General features: G+C 35.1%; 2 protein-coding genes across 7 annotated transcripts in view; both read right to left on the minus strand.

Moving 5' to 3' along the window:
• The window catches only part of LOC107642270 (GPI ethanolamine phosphate transferase 2), a 9070-nt gene extending 6838 nt beyond the window's left edge, over positions 1-2232 (minus strand). For both annotated transcript variants that reach the window (XM_021122708.1, XM_016345565.2), the window contains exons 1-5: positions 2057-2232; positions 1343-1524; positions 1158-1257; positions 365-409; positions 69-236 (exon numbers count right to left, since the gene is read on the minus strand). In XM_021122708.1, coding sequence (XP_020978367.1) covers positions 69-236; positions 365-409; positions 1158-1257; positions 1343-1524; positions 2057-2098 — 537 coding nt within the window. In that variant the 5' untranslated portion in view covers positions 2099-2232. The remainder of the gene's footprint in view (positions 1-68; positions 237-364; positions 410-1157; positions 1258-1342; positions 1525-2056) is intronic.
• Positions 2291-21130, minus strand: LOC107642269 (kinesin-like protein KIN-14B). 5 transcript variants are annotated; one of them, XM_021122706.1, is made up of 23 exons: positions 20794-21127; positions 19473-19596; positions 18570-18656; positions 18208-18378; positions 18005-18111; positions 17648-17779; positions 17357-17535; positions 16728-16889; positions 15479-15570; positions 12975-13123; positions 12524-12697; positions 11848-11994; positions 9458-9619; positions 8955-9026; positions 8281-8336; positions 7956-8169; positions 7095-7199; positions 6814-7005; positions 5713-6063; positions 5201-5299; positions 4277-4417; positions 3527-3685; positions 2291-2945 (listed from the first exon to the last, which is right to left on the minus strand). In XM_021122706.1, exons 1-23 carry the CDS (start codon positions 20977-20979, stop codon positions 2508-2510), a joined length of 3699 nt encoding a protein of 1232 aa, XP_020978365.1. In that variant the 5' UTR covers positions 20980-21127; the 3' UTR covers positions 2291-2507. The 5 variants fall into 5 exon arrangements, with proteins under 5 accessions (XP_020978365.1, XP_016201048.1, XP_016201049.1 ...); XM_016345562.2 differs by having other exon boundaries at positions 7095-7286; XM_016345563.2 differs by having other exon boundaries at positions 7095-7286; positions 19473-19609; positions 20794-20929.

Raw genomic sequence — 22541 nt, forward strand, 5'->3', positions numbered from 1 at the left:
GTTCGAGAAGAATCCCATAGATGTTATGTTGTGCTTTTGTAATATCACATAATCACAACGGCTCAAACCTTCAAACGAGGCATGGTAACGGTTGGAGCCACAGCTACTGCATGATATCCAACGGCCATACCATTTGCCAACAATGACTGGGTATATGGCATGGCTTCCATAAAAGCCTTTCTTGGAGGCTTACCATTCTTGCCAAGCACAAATTCTGCCGGAAGAGCATCAATTACCTACAATAAAATGATTGTATGTGAAAAACTAATATATATACTGATGTCTAGTGTCATGGACAACCATAATAGATAATGAACAAATAAAAAATCTCCGAAAATATGGAGACTCAAGCAACTTCACATACCATTAAGATGAGTCGATCATATGGAGGAAGGATCTCAGATACTTCCTACAAGACAACGATTCTAAGTTTCTCAGTGAAAACAAAACCAGTACCAAAAGCACAAAATGTACTAACTAAATCATCTGTATGAGTAAAACAAAGTCTCTTAATAACACATTCAATCCTAAACCTTGCCACATAAAATACAATTCTCTTAATATTCCAAAATTCACCCAGAAGCTAGTAATTATAGAAACAAACAGGTGACTTCCACTGCAATTCAAAACAGCATTCCTTTCTGCTCCAATGAACATCCCTATTTCCCAGTCTCGCCTATCTTCGATCAACATTTCAGCAACCAAACTTAAAAGAAGGTGCCATCTTGAGCCTTCACCGGTTGTTATTGCAACACAACCCAGTCTTATAAACTTAAATTGTACTAGAAATGAAAGGGATAAAATCATTTAATAATCCCAACTTCATATATACAATTCACCATACACTTTTAGAGAGTACAATAAATACACAGTAATCTACTGCCACTAGTAATGACTAAAATCATTTTGCACGGAAAACTTCCCAAATGGCATGGGTGCTAGCCAAGAAACCCCCTTCATACACACTGCCAGTATTTGAACCCTAACTAGATGTTTAAGTAACCCTTCAAAAATGTCAGCTGTGCCACTACTCTTGGCTAGTTGGTTAGCTAAAAGCAGTTAACTTCCAAACTTGGTATCTGAAAACGAAGATACAATCTACATCGGCATCTGCAATCGCATCCACCGAGAAAACCGAAGAAATCAAAATGGAGTACCTGATACAACGACCTGAGCTGATCAGGAGGCAGAGAAGCCTCGCTCCGATTTGAAGCGCCACCAGCGTTGCAGGATGGAGGTCGGAGACTCTCCAAACCACTGGGAAAAAAAAGAATTGAAATATGAGGGATGGGTATTTGGCGGGAAAAGAGGTTTGGGAGATCTGAATGGAGAATGGAAGTACCTGTGGCCGGAGAGGGTGGGTTTGACGGGGAAGAAGGCGAAGAGGAAAACGGAGAGGCCGAAGAACTGCAAGATGACTGCTGCTACGGTTATGAGTGTTAGCTTAGTGCACGATGTTCGAGGCACCGACATTTTCTTTTCTGAGTGAGAAAGCAATGAATCAAAGCATCTGCTTCTCTGCCTCTGCTCATCATATGTTTGTTTTTATTTATTGGAAACAAAAGTATTCATTTTGAAAATCGACATACGGAACAAAAGTATTATGTTTGTTGTGAAAAAGGAAAATGTAATCATTTTTAATATTATATTCGTATTATTTTCTAATTATTAGGTTTTTTTGTTTGATGTTATTAAGCTTTCATTTGGATTCTGTCACAATACAAAAATACGGAGACCAAAACAAAAAAGGAGCTCCAGTGAAAAATTTTATTCTGAGATATTTTTTTGGTGAAAAAAATAGTTTGATGGTAGCGTATGATAAGAAAGGAGGACCCTTTGTTGGTGTCTACATATAAAAGAAACAAAAAAACCAAGTTAATTGGTTTGGTTTTTATCTACGTATATAAAATGATGAAGTAGGCTGAAGTCGTTCTACGAGACAGTATATTTAGCCATGAGATCATGATTAGTTGTTCTTTGAATCAAATGATACAAGTCTTTCAATTCTCAAAGAAGTTTGTCATTTAAATTTGAGTCTTACTGAAAGGAAAATAACCTGTGCTGTATTTGTGACACACTGACATATATCCATTGCCATGGAGAGCTACATTTTGCACACAATCAAACGTCCTTGGGCAAAGCCTTCAGCTTGGGAAGATTGACTCCAAAGAAATTGGAAGCAAATCTTTCATTCTTTTGTGCTAACTGCTAACCACCTTGCTAGCATCATATCGAATTGTTAATCTCATTTCCTTCAATTTTATTTAAAATAGCATTGAACGTAAAAACAAGCCTAAAACATGTAGAAGTTTGCATATCTCCAACCAATGGTTTGTGCAAAAGGTTTCCTCTTGTAACCGGTTGCCCAAATCTTAATGTTAGTTCCATACAGAAAAATACACACTAAAATTAATTTGCATGCATAATAACTATCGTAAATTAAGATTACCAAGAACTGTAGCCATTAACACAATTGACTCGAGGCATGTTAGTTCACAATCATAAGGTTATGTCCTAACATCTTTCAGGGCACCCTCTTTTTCAAGCTCACTGACCAGGTTCCTAAGGGATGGAACCTTCATGGCTAAAGTCCTATATAATCTAGAATATCGTGCTCGAGTGCCATCTGCCGTCCTTGCCAAAGCAAGCAAGCTTAGAGCCTCAGGTAGTTCGGCAAATACCTGTTTCATTTGCTCCAAGCTCATATCTTCCAACACGGATGGTCTAGGTGCGACCCTCACGATCTCACCTCCTTTAGGTTCCTGAACTCGAGCATCGGCTTTGATTATTAGTTCTGAATTTGAGTTTGCTCCACATTTGATGATAAATGGTGAGGTATTGCCAGTATTAAATTGGAGGACGTTCCACTGTGTCACATCAGTTTCAGAGCCAGAACCCAGGTCTGTTACTGGTTTGCCTAGACTGCTGTCATCTTCAGGAATTGACTACACCATACAGGAAGAAAGGCTTAGGAATCTAAAACCTTGGAGGAAAAAGGCTATACCCAGTTGATCTCAAAAGAAAACTATAATAAATCCATAAATTTCATACAAAATTGAACAAACACCATCACAACCACCAAATCTGGTCTCACTAGCATGGATAGGTAAATGAATCAGACATCATAATATTCTATCATAATCATATTTATATTTAGGTGATCAAATTTCATTTTAAAAACAAGGAATGAGAAAATCATTTCAAATTAATTTGTATCCAATCATTCCTTAGCATTTAACTCGGTTACAAACCCAACGAGCTGATGAAACAATTTTAATTTATTCCAGTGTTATTTGGGCATTAACGAATTAAACAATAAGATTTGGAATAATGCTAGCCATAACTGATTTTTGTTATGTTAGACCAACTTGGTTGGACTTGGTTAACAAAAAAGACTTGGATGTGTATAGCAAATACTCTTAAAAAACAGGGCAAAAGGTGGACAACCATATACAAAGAGGATGATGACCATAAGCATGTAATGTATGGGGTACAATGTAGCCCTACAGACCAACACTTTGCATACCTCAATCATGCGGCGAGCATCTGCGATGTGCCTCTGAGCGCAGGGTTGATCAATTTCAAGAAGGGAAGGCATCCGTTGTGTTAGTTCATCAAGAGAAACTAGCACTGCTCTCTTTTTACTTCTCCCGATGGTATTCATATTAGAAAGTCTTGTTATATCCTGAATAAAATATAAGTTAAAATTATTATTTGAGTAAAGTATTGTTTTTGCCCCCAACGTTTGGGGTAAATCTTATTTGTGTTTTAAATCGTCCTATTTGTATCCCCAACGTTTGTAAAAGTGATTCAATGTTATCCTGCCGTCAATTACACATTATGAGCGCTTTAGTTTGAGTTTTAAAAATCTCTTCTTGAAGTTAGAATACAAATGCCTGGGATAGAATCGATGATCTACTCCAAAAAATAGCTCATCAAATGTTGAAACTAATTCCTACAATATTTACATAATTCACTTTTCTAGGGACATAATTAAATCTAAAAACAAATAATGGGTATAATATTAAAATCGAACACATCCAAGTGAGACCTAATTGAGAATGAATACATTCAAGTGAGAATAATTGAAAAATATAATCTGATTTGTTAGTATAATTGATAGTAGGATAACATTGAATCACTTTTATAAACGTTAAGGATACAAATAGGATGATTTAAACGTTAGGGACACAAATAGGACTTACCCAACAAAAACGATACTTTACTCTTATTATTTTTATTCAAGTTAAAACCAGATTTTAAGAAGAAACTAAACCTTTATTTGCTTCAATATGCTATCAAGTGAAATGAGAGATGCCAATCGTGAATCTTCTGCGGCAGTAGAAGGACTTTGCACAGGTGAATCACCATTTTCCAGTGTAAATAAAGCTACATCACTTCTCATTTGTTGTAAAATCTAAATATGATAAGAAATCAATGTGAGCACATGATAATTATTTAAGAAATTGCATCAGGATCCTTCTTTAAGTTAAGCTTCATCTACCCTAACGTTGCAAAAACTTAAGATGGTCCAAGTGTGACACTGACAATAGACAGACCAGCATTTAAGAATGGAAGTTGTTGTCAAATGCAACATTTCCCCATCTTTGAATCACCTATTTTTCTGCTCAGAAGGAACTGAAGCAATTACCAAACTGAAGCCTAGGATACCGGCTTCCCAAGAATTCTTTAGACGTTGTCTGTGAGTTAGGGTTTGGAGGGAAGGGGAGGGGAAGGGAAAGCTTGTAGAATAAATTGTGCTACAAGCTCTCCATTTTCGTCCAAACTCAACTCACAAACAACCCCTTAGAGCTCCTTGGTCATAACTAACTGGTGTTGTGCATGAGTGGGTCACAAGAACCGGTACATATTGCATTTACATCTTCTCCCCTAACCACGCAAACACTGGAAGTCCGAGAATAAGCTTGTGGCAACAAAAGCAACTATAATGTTATGGGACTTCCACTTCCTCTTGCTCTTGCTCTTATTAAATCAATTTAAAAGTGTAAAAGTGAAAATTTTAAAACAAAATACCGCACTACAGTTGTTCATATTAAAGTTTCACACGAAAGTGATGCAACCTTCATTCATATAGTAACTAGTGAATCTTTTCTTTTAATTCGTGAAGAAACTATCCAAAAGTCAGTTTGTAAAATATTATGTGTGCATGAGATATAGCAATTAAATAAAGTAAAAGTACCCTTCTTTTTTTGAGATCAACAGATTCTAGAGCTGAACGCAACTTAGCCACCTGTGCTGCATTGTCGGCCTCTTCTGTTCCCAGGGTACCAGCAATATCCTGATAACCAAATGGAGTACAACATAGAGTCAAAACATGATCTGTATTATAAATAACAAAAGCAGATTATTTTCAGTGACATTTTTGAAAATAAATCATTTATGGATTTAGGATGACCATATACACAAAGAAACCTCATATTCTATCCTTAAACCAGGATTTACTTTTTGGGCTTAATAAAATGTCATATCAGAAATGGGAGACAAGAAAACAAAACCAGTATAATATACAGACTCCTATAAGTTTTCTAGAAGAAAAACAAAGCATGCTACTTGTGAAACCCTTTTTGCACCAAAGACGCTCATTGGTCATCTCTCTACACATAGCTCCAATGTAAGCAAGGCTTCTTGCAGGAGTCGAGAACATGAATTGTACTGAATCTATTCTCCAGACAGATTTAAGATGAGGCATACCTTCAAGTGTTGCAGTTGGGAAGTATAGACACATTTCGAATATTCAAGTAGTAGTTGGCCAAGTACATCGGTGTTGGAAGGCCGAGCAGCACCCAGTCCAGCCATCCAACCATCCATAATTGCAGTTGAAATAAGCTCCAACTGACCAGTTGATCCCCCAGGTGCATCATTTGCAGTAAGAGAGAGAAAATCAAAGCTCTCTGCAAGCCAGATTCTAATTTGACGCTGCAGCTCACCTGCAGGAGTATGTACAAATAGTGCAGCAAGAGGCTTGTTTCCAACTGCAAAACCTTTCGCTTCCTCAGTAATTTCCCTCAACTTTACAGCAGTTACCTGCTGTCTCCAGGTGTCCTGTGCAGTTTACTTCAAATTTTAAAGTTAATGGTAACAACAACTTTAGAAATAAACAAAAAGAAAAATTCTATCCGTGACTTAAGTTGATTGAATTTTTTAGCCAGTACGGTAGCAGAAAAGAAGCCTCAATCAAATTAAAAGAATGAATGTATCTTCATGGAAAATTTTTTTAATAACTGCCATTTACAAAGGTGAAAACACGAGATAGGGATAAGTGGTATATGATTTTTATATAAACCACCATTTTGACGTTCAAAAGATTGATTTGTTGTGAAGTAAAGCATTCCACACATATTAATAACTACCTGGTCATGGTACCTAAAACATTTGCGATATCTAATTTGAGTGAACCAATATTTTGGCCCTTGAACGATAGTCCCTTATTTTGGGTGAATTTCTGAAATGTATTAGATAATATAACGATTCATAAACTTCTATTTAACAACTTAAACTTTTGGGATAAGTGGTTTAATGACATGGTATCAACATTTCTATGACCAACAAATTTAGAGTTTGATCCTTGTTACATTCATTCTTCTAAATAAAGATGGAATTTCAACATAAGGCAAAAGTAGATCAATGCTTAATCACGCTTCAAGCCAAGAGAAGAGGCTGTGTTACAAGCTAATCTTCTAAGGGCTAAAACAACGGTTTACTCTTTTTCTTTTATGGATCTCAAAGATCAAAAGAGAAAACTACATCGGTAAACTAATCATCAAAAAGGAGATTAGAGGATGTAGGCATTACCTCATCGATTCCACGAATCTTCAAAACAACAGATGAAAATTTGTACTTCTTCTCGGGCTTTATATTCACTTTAAATCTTCGGATCTGCTCATCAAAATACTGCACAGGAGATCTTCCAGGACTACTCCCTCTGCTGGAACTTCTACTGCGTCCAGCATTAGCCTTTTCTAGAAAGCAATCAACTGGCAAGACCTTCCAATCCAATATGCAAATTAATCAGACTATCCGAGCCAAATTCAATTGACTAGAACACCAGCAAATACATACCAAATTTTTGTTACCTTAATGGATTGCAACTCTGGATATCTAGCAATCAAAGATCGTATATAGAGGATTCTAACACGGGAAACAAGCATTGTATCCATTACTCGCTTTGGCTCCATTTTCTGAATAAAAGAGAAAACAGCATCCCTAATTTCAGCAAGTATCTCATGTTCCCTGAAGGAACCACCTTTAATGACTGCAGCTAGAACCTGTAATCGTTGCATTTCTACCCTGTAAGTGTAATGGATATTATCATGCTGTTCGTACTTTATTTTGTCTAGACAGAAGATGCAGAGCAATCAACATCAGAGCAAATTTTTTCAAGGGTGTCTTGGTCTGCTCTTACATTTGTTATGGGATATAATTGTGTTTATGGCCTTCCATTGATTCTCTCTGCGTTTAAGGGAATTTCAATTCCTGATATGCAAAGAGGTATTTTTTTAGCAATTTAATCTTACTGTTTCATTTTATTTTCTCATTCATAAGGGATTCTATTGTCTCACCAGGTACACTTTCTCTTCTGTCTTGAATATCAGAATAAATTAAACAAACCAATAATCATCAAACACCTAAACAAACTAAATATTTATAAACTTTCAAACTTGATTGAGTATAATTCTTAAGCCCAAATTTTGGCAACTAGAAATGGAACTCACAATGCGGATCTGCCCAAAACCTTCAGTGCATCTAGGCACTGTACCATCCAATGAGTAATTAGCAGATTACCAGAGACATGGAATTGTTAAATTTTAGACTTGTGATAAGGATTTTAACGAGAACTCCTCCCCCCAAAAAGGCTTAAAATACGACACATCTCCACACACATTATAATTCATCCATTCTCAATAAAATAAATGCTACACATATCAATATAATACCAGCATCAGAAGCTTGTTTGCACCATCAGCAATGGCAGCATGGCCATCATATTGATCTGGATTAAAGTCATTCAGGGCAGCAGTAAGATATTCACCCGCTGGGGTAATCTTATCTTTCTCAGAACCAGATCTAACTATAGCAAATGCGCCGCCATTTTTATCTGTCACCAAGGGTGAAGGAAGAACATCCATGGTACGAGATCTTGTATTATTGCTGGGATCATTCCATATTCCAAACAATGAGAATATAGCCAATAATCACCAGAATCATATGATTTAAAAAAAATACAATAACAAAACCTACAGGAACTAAATTAGAATATACCTCCCTATATTTTGAGGCTGAACACTAACTGATCCCTTGGATGATGTACTTGAAAACTGTAAATAAAGGAAGAATTTTTTCAAACAAAAACACTACATAGACAGCTTGAAAGCAGGCAATAAAATAATGGTCACAATATTTTTGGTTGTGCTATCTATCCCATATATATGCTCAAAGAAAACCGACCTAGAGGAAACAGAATTTGAGAACTTATCTAGTGAAGAGAATAACATGAAGAAGTTTTACAATCCACCAAAAGAATACAGAAGAATTAGGCATAGCGGAAAATAGTGATAAAATAAAATAATTTAGTTATATTTATAAGTTAGGAGATCTCTTTTCACAGAGTATTTTTCACCTGTGAATGTATGAACTGTACTAGCCCAACCCGTGAATGTTATCATGACATCAAGATAATCACGCATATTAAGTTTAAGAATAAATAAATAAATTGAACATCTATATATAACTATTCTAATATCAACATCAACATTTACTTATATTTTGAAAATAATTTTATACATTTAAGTAAAATTATAGTGAACATTAAATCCAATTATTGGAACTATGAAGTTATTCAATGTAGCTTGTTAATTAATATGCACACAAAATATATGTATATACACCACCACAAATGAGAACAGTTATTTTGTTATGAAATAAAATTTACCTACCTGAGGCGATCCAGACAAAGACTTTTTCTCTGTTAATTTATCAAATAATTTCTCATTTTCTTCGTGCAACCTCTGCAAAATATTGAATTGAAAATTAAGCACATCAAAACTTAATACAGCAAAAGAATCCTACAAAATAAACATTCACTTATGGAATGCTTCCTTTTTTGGGATAAGTAAAATAGCAGATCTTTTAATCTAGAAAGTTTATCAGAAGAGAAAACCGAAAGAGTCAGTTGCAGGTCTAGTATTCTCCCCTTTTCATGGATATTAAGACGGTTAACAAGTATCTCATCAGGGGCAGGCCAAGATTTACAAGAATTGGTGCCATTTGACCAACTAGTTATTGCTTAGCTAAAATTTTCTCAGTTGAATACATGGGTGCAAAAGATGTTTTGATGGGGAAAAAGAAGGAGTAAAAGAGTCTAAAGCAATAACCAGAATCCTACTTGAAGGGAATATTGGAAGCATTCCAGTCAGATAAATTGTTATGTATAACAGACCTCAATTAGAGCATCACGTTTCTTGAGTTCTGCTTCCAGTTTCATGTTTACCGTAGAAGAATTCACGTCATTCCCACTACCAATGGAATTCATGCCATTTGACCCAGTGCTGCTGGATCTAAGAGCTTCATTGAATCGTGCTTCAAGGGTTCCAATTTTAGCCTGTAACAAAAAAGACAAACAGACGTTACGTATATTAGCTGGCAAGTATTAAGAAAACAGATTACATGCATCTAAAGAAAAAGGTTGCTAACGCCACATTATACAACAAACTATAGCTCATAGCTGCAGGTCATGGTCCACAGTGCCATGTCACAGACAATGGAATGAAATACCTGAAAGACATGGTTTGTTTGGCACCTAAACTAAACAAATTGGCCCACCGGTTCTATATTACTCACAATCAAAAGAATCCGTGCAAAAGATTTTCACTCCAGAAGAATAGACATCTAGTAAATGGGCAAAAGGAAGACAATGCAGTGAGCATCTCAAAATTGTGCTTAGTGGTTGTTCCTTCAATCAGTGCTCTGATAAGTGATGACTGGAAGAAATCACAATGGATTATAACAACTTTAATGATTATTTGGATACAGGAAGTGATACCCAAACCTCTAGCAAGATAAAAGAATATGCAGAGACACAAAAGATGGGAAGTGTAGCTTCAATGTGATTTGCATGAGAATGATTATTTCACAACTCAATAATTCATCTATTCAAATCTCATCATAAACCAAGGATGAATAAGTCAATAAGAGCTGGCTGAATTGCATACAAAGGTTGATCCTGAAATGTCATTATTTTCAGAACATTGTCAAAGCATAAGAAATGAAAGGATTAGGAATGAATGGACACACTTGATGAAGTTACTGCATTATATACGTGGACACACTAGAGATGATAGAATTAGGAATTGATGCGTTAGAGAGAGTTGAAATAGTGCCTATTGGAGAAAATATGGTAGAATATTATTGACTTAGATGGCTTGGGCATGAATAGAAAAATTAATGAGATGTAAGAGTTGTCCAATATATATATAAAAAACACTGGTAAAACTATTAAAAGAAAAACAATATAAATGCTTTTGGTTTGAATGTTAAACTGATTCACAACAAAATACTCTCACATCTTTTATCCATATAGCCAACTCCACTTAGTGAAACAAGCATCAATTTTTTGCATACAAAGCTAATTTTCGTCGTAATAAAAGGGATCTACATATGATGTTTATTGATTTGAAAAAAGCGTATGATAGAGTATTATGGAAGGTTTTAGAAAAGAGGAGAGTAAGGATCGCATATATTCGTGCAATTAAAGACATGTATGATGGGGCCACAACTAGTGTGAAGACTTAAGGTGGTATAACAGAGGAATTTTCTATTGGTATAGGATTACACCAGGGATCATCCTTAAGTCCATACCTTTTCACATTAGTCTTGGAAGTACTCACAGAGCACATCCAAGAGCCTGTGCCATGATGCATGCTTTTTGCCGATGATATCGTCCTTACGGGAGAGTCAAGGGAGGACCTAAATAAGAAGTTGGAGTTATGGAGATAAGCTCTAGAAGTGTATGGTTTGCGCATAAGCCGTAGTAAGACGGAATATATGGAATGTAAGTTCAGTCTGAGAAGGGAAAACCCTAATTTAGAGGTGAAGATTGGAGAAAACATCATACAAAAAGTTAAAAGTTTTAAGTATCTTGGGTGCATCATACAGGATAATGGAAAGATTGAACAAGATGTAAATCATAGGATCCAAGTAGGTTGGTCAAAATGGCGGAGTACATCTGGTTTTATATGCGACAAAAAAGTGTCTTTAAAACTTAAAGGTAAATTCTATCGCACCGCTATAAGACCGGATATGCTTTATGGTACGGAGTGTTGGGCGGCTAAAGGGGAGCACGAACATAAGTTGAGTGTGGCAGAGATGAAGATGTTGAGATGGATGAGTGGTCATACGCGATTGGATAAAATAAGGAACGAAGATATAAGGGAGAGAGTTGGAGTAGCACCCATTGTGGAAAAGATGGTTGAATCGCGTCTCAGGTGGTTTGGACATGTGAGAAGAAGACCGATAGAACATCCAGTCAAGGGGGTTGATGAGATGGAAGATGGACAAAAGGCGAAAGGCAGAAGAAGACCTAAGAACGAGATCTACATGTAAACGGTCTCTCCGTAGACATGATACATGACATAGCACAATGGCGTCGTTTGATTCATGTAGCCGACCCCACTTAATGGGACAAGGCTTTGTTGTTGTTGTTGTTGTCAGAACATCTAAGTTTTATATCAAAAAAAAAATATCATTATATAAGAGAACACTTAAAATTGGACTTGATAAATCATTTGTGGAAATGTCTAATGAATGCTTTCCTTGTAATAGGATATCAACCTGCAAGGTTTGGATGGTTGAATCCCGCTGTTGTATCTTCAAGTTTTGTTCTTGCTCTAACTGTAACAGACGAGAAACTTGATTTCTAAGCTGAGCACTTTGTTCTTTCTCTATGTTACGATTATCTTCCAGAAGAATATGCTCTGCCTGAGCAAAGAAACAACAATGTAAAACATTGCAAGCCTTTTGTTCAACAGTAACAATCAAATATTGAAAGGACAAAATGATTTTTTGCAAAATAGTGGAAACCAAAGAACACTTTACAGTGAAAAATTATCTATATATTTCAAGAAAACAAAGCATATATGACTTCTTTCAACAATATATCAGATTGGAGTTTTGAGAAGGGGGGAGGGGGGGAGATTACTATTTGATGAGAACAAATAATATAATATGGCATCTGTAGAAGTTGAAATTGACCAAATGCACACCTAGAATGCAAGCCCAAAAATATATATAAACAAATGCAACAAATGAAATATTTTGGTTGTGTTCATTTAGCCACATAAGAAACATTCAAATGCTGAACAAGAATCTTGTTACTTGCCACGTGAAGAATATATTGTTATCTACCAGAGTAACATCATTACAGTGTGTTACATGGAGAAAGCAACATTCCCCAAACTATTTTAGAAACCTGCCACCATATCCATGACACTTAAATAAATTACCATACCTTTAGATCTGTCTGCAATGTAGAAGTAACTTTCCATGCCTTCTGAACTTCATTGAAGAGTAGAACACACTGATCATTTGCGTCTTTAAGCAGCTGCTTAAGTCCCAGAACCTCTTCCTTCAGATCTTGGACTTCTTTCTCTCTTGCATACAATTCCTTCCGGGAATCATTCGCCTATAAGAGCCATGACACGTTAAATCTAAATAGCAAAATTGTAATCTTGAACTCTTTGCTGCAATGACCTAAAAAGACTTGTAGGTCAGAAGGACATATACAAGGAAAAGTATAGTGAACTGAATTCTAACCAAGTTAATCAGTTACACCACATATATGAATCAATCTTGCATTATATGGTCTCTTTCTTTTAAACTAGCAAATCACATTTCAAATCACACAGAAGATAGCAGGGGATGAAGGCCAAAGAAAGAAATGGGGATAGGGAAGAACATACATCATCTCCCCACTTCATTGTATCTTGGTTTCCAAGGCTTAGTACAGAATTTCGTGCTCTGGCAGAGAAACTGACAGACGATAATGTCTCGGATAAATTTGAAATATTTGGACATAGATTCACTATCATCAGTGTTTTTGAACTCCCACCTATAAACATCAAAGAGAATTTACAACAAAGGTGATTATGTGCCTGAATTTAAGCAAACATAACTGAATTCCAAATCATGACAATGCAATATAACTAATTATATTGAGAATCAGTTTCTATGTCAAACGAAAGCACCACAGATTATGTTCACAGTGTCACTTCACACTTTTAACAGAGTTTTTCTACACAGTGGAGGGATAAGAAGTTATCCATTAGTGGAATAAGTCAAAAACCATAGATGGAGTAAAAACCCACTTTACTAGCATTATACCACCAAACTTGGGCTACTGTATGCCTTTTACAGATTGGCGTATATGGGTTCATTCACTGCCCAACATCCTCCACATACAACACTACCTATCTTATAGCTGTGCTGTAAAAATTTCGTTCAGATTTCAGTAATCGTTTTTATCAGAGACCTTTACTATCCAGCTTGAATTTACAAACAGATAAGATATCACTATATTAACAAACCAAAACACCACCCCAGGGCCAACATGTCAAAGCATTTTAACATCTTAACAAGAACAGACAATCTATTATTGTCATCAATACATCAAGAATCTAATGTACAATGACCATCTATCTATCTATTCTTAATATATAAAAATAGATACATAAGTTTACCCACATTACTTTGAAGCTATTTCTCTTCTTCTACTAACGACATGTCAGCAACATTGCTTACTTGGCAAAATGTTAGAATCAACCACTCAAAACTTACCAAATCAACTATTATTTCCAAATCAACAAAAAATAAAATATACAAAAAAGAAAACTAAAAAATACAATACAATAAATTTGTAACGTACAAATACATTGAATCCATATTCCTATATTTATTATATCTTACCGTTATAAACAATTATAATCCCAACAATTAATTTATTAACTTACTGAAGGTAATAAATATTCATACTACAAATGTCATAATAATATTATTAATTATAATAAATTTTACGTTACAAGTATTCAAATTCCATACTATTTGAACTACTTATATAAGTCTCTTACTACTATTCTTTCAAATAACATCAAATTTAACACAAAAAATTTATTTCTGAATTAGACATCTCAACTTATTCAATGGAGCATCATTCTTTCAAGGCAAAATGATTAAAAATCGAATAACTATCCAAGATCTAATAGCCATGCAACGAGAATCTGATGATCAGGTATGACAAAAAAAACACTCACAACATGCATCATACATTCATACTTACTCAAATACCGTATACCTAATGAATACATAAATTGAATATTGGAATAGGAAAAGATCTTTACAATTTTAGCAACTATAAACGAAATTGACGACAAATTTGTATGAAACTGTGTTGAATGTGAAAAGTGTCCGAAAAAAGCATATAAAAAAAAACTACATTTGTGGCACATGTAATCAAACTCCACAATATCCAACAATAAGATAACTCTATATACTTTTGTACTATTTCATGGCGAAGCAAAAAAATTATTGGGCACAATTGCTTCAAATCTAATGACACTCTAGAAAAGTAATGGCATTGAAGTACCACTCCATCAAGAGATTAAGAAGAAAGAAAACTATACAAATTCAAGACATATCTTCGGAAAAAGAACATCCATGCAAAGATGGAACAAACAACACAATAGAAAGTGCATCCAACTCAACAATTCATAAAGAACATGCCTTCACAAGAATCTACGACAGAAAGAAAGTAACAACTCTAACAACAACCAATAAAGAATAAAGAAGACGAGCGCTACATAAGAAGACTAAGTCCATCAACTAAAATAAATGTAAAAATCAAACCACCAAATAAAAATGTCACTTTGTACAACTCCTAACATCCAAATCTTTTGTACTATAAATTATTTTAAATAAAACACCTTTTAAATTTAACTTTAATTTACACATATTTAATTTATTTATACAAAATATAACAATTTTTAATATTTATTATATACTATCGTTAATTTACTGTTCCGCGCAGTGCGCGGGTCTCATTCTAGAGAGAGTAATAGGAGTTAGGGAATTCTCTAGAAGAGTCTAGAAATTAGAAGTGGCTACTGATCTGTCACGACAGTGCCAGCTACCACAGTTCCCTCTAACCAACTCAGATTCTCCTGACTAACTTTAGTGTGTATTGACTCTCCTGCCCCTCTTCACTAACTAGCTGAAAACACACTCCTCTCTATGTATACAAGCACAAATTCAGTGCTTTTGTGATTCATTATTCATAATTATCAATTCCTACTTCTCTTTCTAGTTTTCTCTCTTCTCTCTTCTCTCTACTGTCTCTCAGTTTCTCTAACTCTATAAAGAGTACACAAATGCCACCATTAGTTTATAAATAAATAGAAATAAGAAGAATTACCAAGCGAGTCTGCAAGCAGTTTTGTTATCACTGAGTTCTCATAAGGAATAGCATCCTTCTTTGAGGTCAAAGAAGACAAAACATCTCCCAAACTGTAAAGACAAATATAAAATGCAGCAAGAAATGAGAGAAATTTCTAAACTTTCTATAACACTTCAACATGAATGAAAACGGAAATCATGACTTTACAAGGAGAAATCACATTACGATTCAGTTTTGTAGATTTTAAGCATACCACCTAATTTGTGGTTCAAAAAGTATTTCAAACGGGTCTGTGTGCATGCACATATGACACACCGTAGACTTCACAACACAAAAAGGGTAGGTTTATTCATAAGTTATACATTTGGAGAAACTCTGGTTGGGTTGCCATAACTTGCATAATGCATATGTTTCCACCTATTACTACTGGATTACATTTCCGTGGTGCACTCATTCCAATCCATTCCCCATCTGTTCCAACATTTTTCTGTTGCTGTTTCTCTATGCAATGAATTGCTTGTCCTTCTATGTGAAACTACCTATTAATATTTGATGGCACCAGTTTGGGGTTTTAATTTGATTCCCAACCTGGTCAAACATCATTCTGCAGGTATCTATTAGAATAGATTGTTTGGCATTTGTTACAGAAGCTAGCGTAGTTTATTTCAGTGGTACAATTTTTGTTGACCGGCATATCAACAGAAACAAGCCCCCTAAGGAGAATACAAAGTTGATATAGTCATACGAGGCAAACTATTTGTAGATTAATTCCCCAAGCAGAATTAGTTATAATAAGAGACCATTACTTAACTCTCCCAAAACTTAAACTATTGAATAAGGCACTTAAAATAACTTTTTCTTTTATCTAAGACGTTCCCTCATGCAAGAAATCATTCAGCCTGAAGCATGAATGTATAGGCTCCCCTACCATGTGTTGCACGGTAACATTTAAGAAGAATGGATTGAACTCTAGACCATTTGGTAATAAAAGGATCATATAATGAACCCTATTCGCCTCTACCAAAAGTAAATTAAGCTTGCTAGGTTGTGGTACAGCAAGAAGTCTTTTTTAAGTTAACTAATGTTGAGCAAGCACCATTTACACCATGTAATAAAAAGAGACAAACCACCAAAAATCTAGGATAACAGATAACATTTGAACCAAATCACATGAATAGACAAAAAAAAAAAAATACTTGCTGGCTAGTAGGCAAATAAAATATATAGTTGAAAGAGAAGAAAAATGTTAAGAATTAAAATGACATACGCTGAAAGTGACTTCATAACATGCAGCAAATCTGTGACACGCTCACCACTATCATCTTCCGTTATTAAACCTTCACTTCCAGCCAAATCAACAAGAGAGAGTTTGCTATATGAGTTTTCACCGGTGATCAAATTGTTATGAAATATGTGTATTGTGACAATCCTGAAAATGAAGGCATATTAGAGAAAGGCACTTGTCTAAATTAGTGAACAGTACCAAGGAAAAAACCACTAACACAGGACAGATGAACATAAAATCGCACAATAATCTTTCACTTACTTTTTACCCCAGAATATTATCATGGTAATAAATTTGAAGAAACCTAAGGCAAACTAATGGATCTTGTTGCTTAATTAGGCCATTATTTTATTACGATTCGTGCATTACATACTTCCTTCTTCTATTGTTACTTAACCAAGTCAACCAAGTGCAAAACTTATTTTGTGAAATAAGAAAATTTGTACATATAATACAACCTCCTAAGTGCACCTCCTAAGTGCACTGATATCACCAACTACCTTAGTGGAAATAAGCTATCAGTTGAAGTATATCATGCAAAAACAAACTGAAATCATGAAGCAATGTACAATATGAGCATGTATGTTGTGAGCAGGGAAGTTAGACCATACAAATGAGAAACATTAATCTTTAGTGTATCATTTCCTCGACTCTGAAATGCAGCTTTCAAAACCCTAACAAACTCTGGAGGATTATCAACTTTTTCCTGCACTAGTTCTATGAAACATTCAGGCAATCCAAACGAGACTTTAGGCTTGCTTTTCCCTGACACCAAGACAAGATCTCTAGCCTGCAGGAACATTTAAAAAAAAAAGGCCTTGATAATCTAATGCCAACCAAAACCAGGAAGCAAACAGTGGATACCAGAAAAGTTGTATATAGTAAGTAAAAGAGAACAGGACCTGTTCATTATAGAGCTCAAAAACGGTAATGCTAAATTGGTACTGAGAAGTGGCAGTTGAATCTGAGTTGGCTAAATCAAACAGCTCCTCAAAACAACGAGCATATAGACCTCGATCATAGTCTGGTCCTTCCTGAGAACAATGAATGAACATCAAAAATACAAATTTAGGCGCAATATTCTTGACTTTAAGTGAAAGAATGGGTAAAATAATTGACTTCATTTATCAGATAGGATTTCCATTTTTCAATCAGCATTGAATTCAAGACCTTCATGCAACTATTTATTTCTTTTGAGAAGCAGGCCAAAAGTATGCCTAGGGCACAATGCACACAAGGTGAAAGACAAAAAGAATAACCATTGTGTGCGTCTTTCCAGAATTGGTTTGTCCATATGCAAATATTGAAACATTATATCCATCCAATGCTGATTGCACTAGTGGCTGAACATCAGTGAACAACTCAGCTGCAAACAGAATATTTATTGCAAGGTAATTCAAAAGCATGCAAGAGGTTTTGAAGTTTGAACACAAAAAAGATGTTAAATAAAATAAAACTTTACCCTGTCCAACATGAGGACCGTAAACTCTGTCAAATTCAAAATCTTTCTTGGAGTTAGACAAGGATTCATCACCAGTATTTACATGGATAGTAAAATCATTGGGAAATTCAATGACTGAAGGACCTTCATCTTCAAATAATGGTCTTGTGCGGCAGAAAACACGTATGTTGCCTGCAAATGATATCAAAGCACACATTTGAATATGCTTAAAAACACGGAGGCCATGCAATATAGGGATTACCTGTGTGTTCTACAAACAATATACTTCATTACATTATGTAATATATAAACATTATCTGAGGAAAACCTGAACTCAATACAAAGAAACTAACAATAATAAGGAAATTACACATACTAATTACCTTTGGATGTCAATAAGTCATTGAACAATCTCTTTTTTTCATAGATCATTGAAGATATTCTTGCTTCAGTTTCAAGGGCAGCTTGATCTAGCAATCATAAGCAGCCACAAAATTCAAGATATAAAATCACAAGAGCAAACAACAGAATAGCTTACAAGAAAAGACAAATACTATGATATGCATGCATCAGAATATTTGTTCAAAACGTGCTTTCTCAAAAACTTAAAAAAATAAAAGAAAATAAATAAATAAAATAGAAAAGCTTCCAACATTTGTTTAAAGAAAAAGTCTCAAGCCTGCATGGAACTAATTTTATGGCTCACAGAATATTAGACCTTGCAAGTTGCAACACTTTGAACAAAAATATTTCAAGAATTTTATGGATGGGCTCATTTACATATTTGCAGCTCACTTGGGCCTCTCTAATACAAATAAGTAATCATGAGAAGTTTTGATTGTCTGGATGAGCTACTTAAAACAGCCTTACAAACCCTTCTTTCTTTTGGGCTTATTTTCATTTTCAGTAGCTAACATTTTAACTTAAGGAAATTGTTATTATGATTGCTGGAAACAGCTTGACCAGTATCTGTTTTACAAATATTTTCTGACTATAGAATCACAGACCTTATTGAATCATCAAAATTCTAAATGTTCATATTTCAAGCATAAGCACTCCTATATTTGCCTATCCAAATGTTGTTCAGCAGTTCAGCTTATTCAACATCACATTTACAACAGAGGGCTTATCTTATAACTTCTCTCTCCATGAATGCCCACTTATATTCTTCAATTCATCTAAACTCGGTCTGACCCAGTCAAGAAAAAGAATCAATAAGAAAAATGGCAGACCTACACCTTCTGCATATCTAGAGAACCGTGAATCAATACAATATAGTGATGTACCTAACTTGCGGGATTTCTCAGCAAGAACACCAAGATATCGTGTAACTCGATCAAGCTTTGCATTTGTATATGCCTGAAGTTCAGTTGCTTCTTGTCTTAACTGCAAGTAGTCTTTTCTAGCAAGCTGTGCAAAGTACCTGATGAGATTATTAAGACATGCCTAAACAAATATTGCATGATACGAGAACATTGACTAGGACACCACAGAAACAAAAATATTCAAAACATCAACCGAGCTTGTTTAATGTACAAGTACTTCAAATGATATGAAGGCATTTCAGAAAAAGCACATATACAAAAAAATTTTAGCACATGGTCATATGAAGTTTGGAAATTAATACCTACTACAAACAACCCAAACACCCAAACAATACATTTTTTCTACGGTCCTAAACAAGATTTCCAAAAGGCAGTGCCTATTTCCTGGTCGGCAAATAACATAATAGTCTTATTACTCACAAAATATAATATCATAGTTCTCACTTCAAATGCACCTTACAAGATCACAACCTTATTATTTTCAGATTTTTTTTTCTTTTCATGAAACTTTAAGGTAAAAAAATACTGCTTTTGACCCAAATTAGTTTCTAACTGATTTTATTAATTTTCTTTTCAATTATCCATCTTGATCCATACAGTAATGAATTTCAACAAAAATTATTCTCTTTCACTGACTACAGTCTACAGTTCTGGATCCGGCACAGACTGAGCCGACACCGTAGCCTCGAAACACAGAAACAAAACCTGAGCAGTTGCGAAGACACATAAACAACAAGAATTTCGTCATACTCCTTAGATGCAGAGCAATGCAATGCAATAAGCGTAGCAGAGAAGCAAAGGCAAGTGTCATTTTCTGAATCAGTAAAATGAAAATGTAAATAACATGTTATAACAAAGATGAAATTTTTTTAATCATTATTCCTTTCTATTGCAGTAGAATATATCCAAAATGGAGTGAAACAATTATGCCACTCCACTCTATTCCGCTCCATCTAATTCTATTCCTTCTCAACACTACGAATTTAATCACCATGCTATCTTATTCCAACTACATTATATTCTTTTGAGAAAAAAATATTCCAAAACTGCAAAGAAATCGAACAAAACAAATAATAAATAAAGTTTCTCAAATGCCAAAACTAACTCATTTCTAGTCACTACAATTCTCCCGGGAAAAAAACCGATAAAGAACCGTTCGTTAACTTATAAGTGAAGAAATAACGAATAAACAAGCTCAGAACTAAAATTCCAGCTTCAACTACGATATTCGAAAGAGCAAGAAGAAGAAGAAAGGTATGCATGGAAATGAAAAACACATTACCTTAACATTGTCCTTCAATCGCTGAACCTTGGAAGCCACGGATTGCGGCGGAGGTAGAGAGGAGGACATGGACTGCCATCTCGTTGGCGACGCATTCAGCCTCTGATTGCCTCCTTCCGACGACTGCGGCTTCAACTGCTCGAAGCCGGTGACGTCCCAGCTCCATTGGTTCCTCTGGTCCGCCATTGACGTAACCTCTCTCTCTCTCTCTCTCAACAAAGAGAAAATTGCAATTGTAAATATAATTTTTTCTGAAATTAAAAGAAGACGACGACGACGGAAAAGGGAACACTTTCCACTAAATTGGGGAGCTTTTGAGATTTCGTCATCGTTATTATTACGGTGCTAGCTTGGGGTGTAATAATATATAATTAATTCTAGAGTAACCTTTATCCATTTTGGTGGTATCAAACACTTTAGTCTTCAACTAAAATTAATTACTCAATTGGTCTCTAACAATTAATTTCGTCAATCACTTAAATTTTTTGCTCTGTCAACTCTAATAGGGGACAAAATGACCCCTGAGCTCTTTGTTCGAAAACGACAGTATTCTTTCCCAATTTTTATCATATCTCGCATAACCTTAACGTTCATACTCTCCTTTTTTACTTTCACCGTCTTCTTTTCCATCTTTACCTTCTTCTTCTTCAACTCCAAGATCAATCTATAGTGTAATTGTCATACGTGTCACACCTACCTCAACATGTTATGGACCAAATACTTCCTAAATCTCTGTAACTGTCTCACTGGTACACCAACCTCCTCTACACTTTATCCACGCATATACTTCCACGTCTTCAATAACAGAATCACCTCCAACCTTGACAACGTCCACCACATCCTTAAGACCAAGTTCCACAACTACCCCAAGGGCACGGCTTTCTCTATTCTCCGGCAAGCAATATAGATTGTTAGACATTAGGACATCATGAAAAGATTATTCTTCGACATCATATACAAATTCTCATTTAATTTAAAATGGACTTTGAGTGCTTTGTTCCTTCTTTTCCGGAGTCTAAGTTGGCATACAGCTTCGACCTCGCATCCAAGTTTACAGTACAACAAGCAATGTCGTTGTTGCCACTCATATAGAAACTAAAGCGATTACTAAACATTGGTTCAGAGAAAAAGTCGAAGGAAGCAATTGGAGTGGTGGACAAGGGCAGAGGAGGAAGGAGATGGCGACGACGACGACGGGTCTTAACAAATCAAATTTGCTGTCTAGATTCATGAGATCTATCGAAGATGACAAGTACTTGAGAGACATAGTTATTAGTTTTCTGATTATGAATTGGTTGAGAACAAGCTGAAGATTGTTCTTCTTGTGAACATTGAAGTTGCAGAGTGTGCATTGTGTAGCTTGAAGTTACAATGTTAAATTGTCAGTGTTATGCGAGATATGATGAAATTGGAAGAGAACAATATCATTTCCAAATAGAGGAGGTCAGGGACCATTTTGTCCCCTATTAGAGTTGTCAGGGACTATTTTGTTCTCCATTAGAGTTGACAGAGCAAAGGATCTAAGTGACTGACGGAGTTAATTGTTAGAGACCAATCGAGTAATTAATTTTAGTTGGGAATCAAAGTATTCGATCCGAAATTCTTTGAGAACCAAAATGGATAAATGCTCTTAATTCTATTTAGAGTTGAGCCATGACGAGATACTTACATATTTTAACTTCAAACTAATTAATCTTTAGAAAAATATATTAATTTAGTTCTCATCGATAATAAATGATAGATATGAT

Source organism: Arachis ipaensis, chromosome B05 (genome assembly GCF_000816755.2).
Source record: "Arachis ipaensis cultivar K30076 chromosome B05, Araip1.1, whole genome shotgun sequence".
Taxonomy (NCBI): Eukaryota; Viridiplantae; Streptophyta; class Magnoliopsida; order Fabales; family Fabaceae; genus Arachis; species Arachis ipaensis.

Bases quoted from the DNA above. Each gene is read 5' to 3' on its own strand.
- LOC107642269 (XM_016345562.2), bottom strand. From the start codon at position 20,979: ATGGCGGACCAGAGGAACCAATGGAGCTGGGACGTCACCGGCTTCGAG. The intron at 8,170-8,280 runs GTATATTCTAAT...GAATGATCCCAG, and splicing joins CAGCCTCAAAATATAGGGAG to CAATAATACAAGATCTCGTA. The intron at 5,300-5,712 runs GTATGCCTCATC...TTTGGTTATCAG, and splicing joins CCCAACTGCAACACTTGAAG to GATATTGCTGGTACCCTGGG.